This window comes from Solanum tuberosum, unplaced genomic scaffold (assembly GCF_000226075.1).
Source record: "Solanum tuberosum cultivar DM 1-3 516 R44 unplaced genomic scaffold, SolTub_3.0 scf01012, whole genome shotgun sequence".
NCBI classification, from domain to species: domain Eukaryota; kingdom Viridiplantae; phylum Streptophyta; class Magnoliopsida; order Solanales; family Solanaceae; genus Solanum; species Solanum tuberosum.
In genome coordinates, this window is record NW_006239903.1 from 14,327 (window position 1) to 17,569 (window position 3,243).

The 3,243-nt window shown below is 30.4% G+C and overlaps 1 protein-coding gene across 1 annotated transcript in view; it reads left to right on the plus strand.

Moving 5' to 3' along the window:
* The window catches only part of LOC102603389 (uncharacterized), a 1,717-nt gene extending 1,149 nt beyond the window's left edge, over nt 1-568 (plus strand). The window contains exons 2-4 of the mRNA XM_015305723.1: nt 65-161; nt 270-394; nt 486-568. Of these exons, the coding sequence (XP_015161209.1) occupies nt 65-161; nt 270-394; nt 486-568 (305 nt within the window). The remainder of the gene's footprint in view (nt 1-64; nt 162-269; nt 395-485) is intronic.
* The last annotated feature ends 2,675 nt before the right edge of the window (nt 569-3,243 follow it).

Consider the following 3,243-nt stretch of genomic DNA (forward strand, 5'->3'; position numbering starts at 1 on the left):
ACTCACTATTACTCAATTCATAATTTGTTTTGCATAAAATTGTACTAATCTATATTATCTATAGATGTTGTTGGACAGGTTGTCTCTTATAAACCATATAAATTCAGCAAGGAAGAAGATAATGATGATTGTTTTTTTAAAGTTATACTAGAAGATGATAAGTAAGCTTTGTCATTAATGTTTAATCTTATTTTATCATCATTTCTTTAAATTTATTATGTTTATTGTATATTCATTAGATATAAGTCACTAACAATCTACTAACACAGGAAAGATAGGCTTTCAACAATTTTATGGAGCAAACATGCGTATCAAATTCAACCTCATTTGTGTGAGTCTGCAGATGAACCATTGATTGTTGTTTTGCAATTAATGATGGGTCACAAAATAAGAGGTACGATCATCGTAAAATAAATGAAGTTGATAATTCAAATTATCATTGATGTATATAAAAATTGACTAACATTGAAGAAAAAAATCAACAGAAAACTACTATGTTCATAGTTGTTGGGATGAAACGAAACTTTGGATAAATTCTAATCTGCCTCAGCCTACTGATTCAATTTGAGGAAAATGAGTTGATTTGGAAAACATTTTCCAAAACATTTAACCCAACCAAACATGAGAAAATTGGAAAACATTTTCCGGAAAATGTTTTCCTTCATACCAAACACACCCTATTAGTTGCATCATGTGGTCCAAAATTTGAGAGGATATTTCAGACAAATTCACAACAATATACTATTCAGGATGAGTTGTCTAAAGGAATTGTGCCTTTTAAATTTCTTCGTGATTTAATTCAATGCACTGAAGTGAGTTTAATATATTATTGATTAATTACTTTATTTACTTTTTCTAATTGGTATATTAAACTAAATTTGATGTGTGCAAAGGAATCTGCCTATTGGATTGCTGCAAAAGTTGTTTGTTTGAAACTTGATCATGGATGGTCATACTTGGCATGCAACAAATGTTTCACAATGATGGACCAAGAGGAAAACAAATATTATTGTTCAAACTGTAATGAAGAAGTAATATCTATTATTCACAGGTTTGTATAAACAGTAACAAATTTAAATTTCAATTATTATACTATTCTGTAACACAATATATTAAAATTTTCAGGTACAATCTTCAAATGTATGTTACGGATGGAACTGCATTTATATCATTATGGCTTGGGAATAGAGAGGCTTTACAACTAATAGGAAAGCCTGCAAAAGAGTTAAATGAAGGATTACTTGAAAATGCTGAATGTTCTTATCCAAGTGAGCTTGATGATTTAATTGAGAAAAAACTCATGTTCAAGGTTATGATTGAGGAATCAAACATTAGCAAAAAGGATGATGTCTATAAGGTTATTGAGTGTACTAATGATGAAACTCTTCTAAACAAGTATTGTCAACCTTCGATTCAAGACACTATTAATGTAAGTGTCTTTATCTTAAAAAAATATCTATAATTTTCATATAATTTTTTAATTATGACTTAAATTATTCAAACAGGATTCCTCCTTTGATTATGGACAAAGCTATGGTGGAGACAAGCATTTTGAGGTAATATATTTTATGTCAAGCAATAGTTAGTTTAATACTTAACAGTTTCTGCAACCACATTAAGTTAAGTTATTCTACGTGGTTAATTTAATTTCAAAATTCCAAAAAGAATAACGTTTTATAGTGTGGTTCGTCGTTAATAGAAGATTTAGTTAAAAAATATCAAAACTCCATTATTGATCCTAAAAAAGTGTTGAAGAAAACAAAGTGAGTCTTTTTTATTTGACTAAATATGTTAGCTGAGATCAGTTGTGTTGGTGTTTGAAGACTTTGTATTAAATTTGAGATCAGTTGAAGTAAATTTAGAGGAGAACTTCAACCGAAATTATAAGTTTTAAAAATACTTTGTCAAATAACACATTTAAATAATGTCAACCCCATAGAATTTGTCAATAATCTATAAGATAGGTCTATTATAATAATCTGACGAAATTTGTTTAATATATTTAAATAAGCTGAATTTGTAAATTATCTAATAACGTAACTAAATTAATAATAACATGAAGTTTTATCCAATTCATCATGATTTGCAAATCGCCAATTCGAACTGTAGTATATATGTTTTCTTTTGTAGCTTTGAACTTATATAAAAAATATAAAAATATAAAAGGATATCATGAGCAATGTTTGTCAATATGATCCGAGGTTACACCTCAATCGAGACACGGTATCTAAAACCAGAGTGATCCCAGGCTAATCCTTAGCTTAACCTATCAGGCATATCATATGAAACAAATGCCGAAGAGAAACATATTCTTAACATGAGACTGAATAGTGTGAGTTAATAGATCCATGAGACTACATTACTAATGTATGAATAAAGCCTCAACTACTTAGAATGAAAGCATAAGTCTGTCAGGACAAGGCCCCCAACTACCCAAAAACCAAAGACAACCTGAAGGAAAGTCTAGTAACCTAAATTAATGGAGTCCTCTAACGATGAGGGTTCACCAAGTGCTAACTTGAAATGTTGTAACTTTACTTGCCACGAGGCTGAGTACAAGCACCAGAATCTACATTATAAAATGATGTAACACAGAGAGGTATACATCAGTACGTGGAATGTACACTATACTCATATAAAGTAACATATGGAGGAAACAATGGAATAATGTTTCTAAAAAATAAAGTCATAATTATAATAAAGGGACTAAAGAGAAACAGTTGAGATGAGACTTAGAAGGTGAACTCTCTTTGGTCTCTTGGAATTTTATATCTTGAACTTGAGAGATCATTCTATATATGGTTTTCTTGGAGATGAAGAGTGGAGAAGAATCTTAATTGAAAACCTTAAGATTTTTGAAGAGAATCTTGAACTTGGAGACTTTAGATCTTGCGAAATTGGAGAAATCCCTTTCTAAAGCACTTGATTTTTGGAAGAAGGAGAATTGGGGATTTTGAGAGTTTTTATACAATAATTATGTTATTAGGTTGTAAGATGAACTTAGGGAAATGGATTGAGAGTAAAAGGTCAAGAATACCCTACTAGGAACGTAACAAGACCATAAAAGTCAAAGAAAACGACCTTTTAATGAATTCTGAGAGCCAAATCGGTGATCTGAAGGTTCCATTGCCAAATAACTCGGTGGATCACCAAATGGGGCTCTAGATCGTCAAAAAATTAAGAGATATGAGGTTTTTGGGATATTTTGGCAAGTAATTTGACAATTCACCAAACCATTCGGCG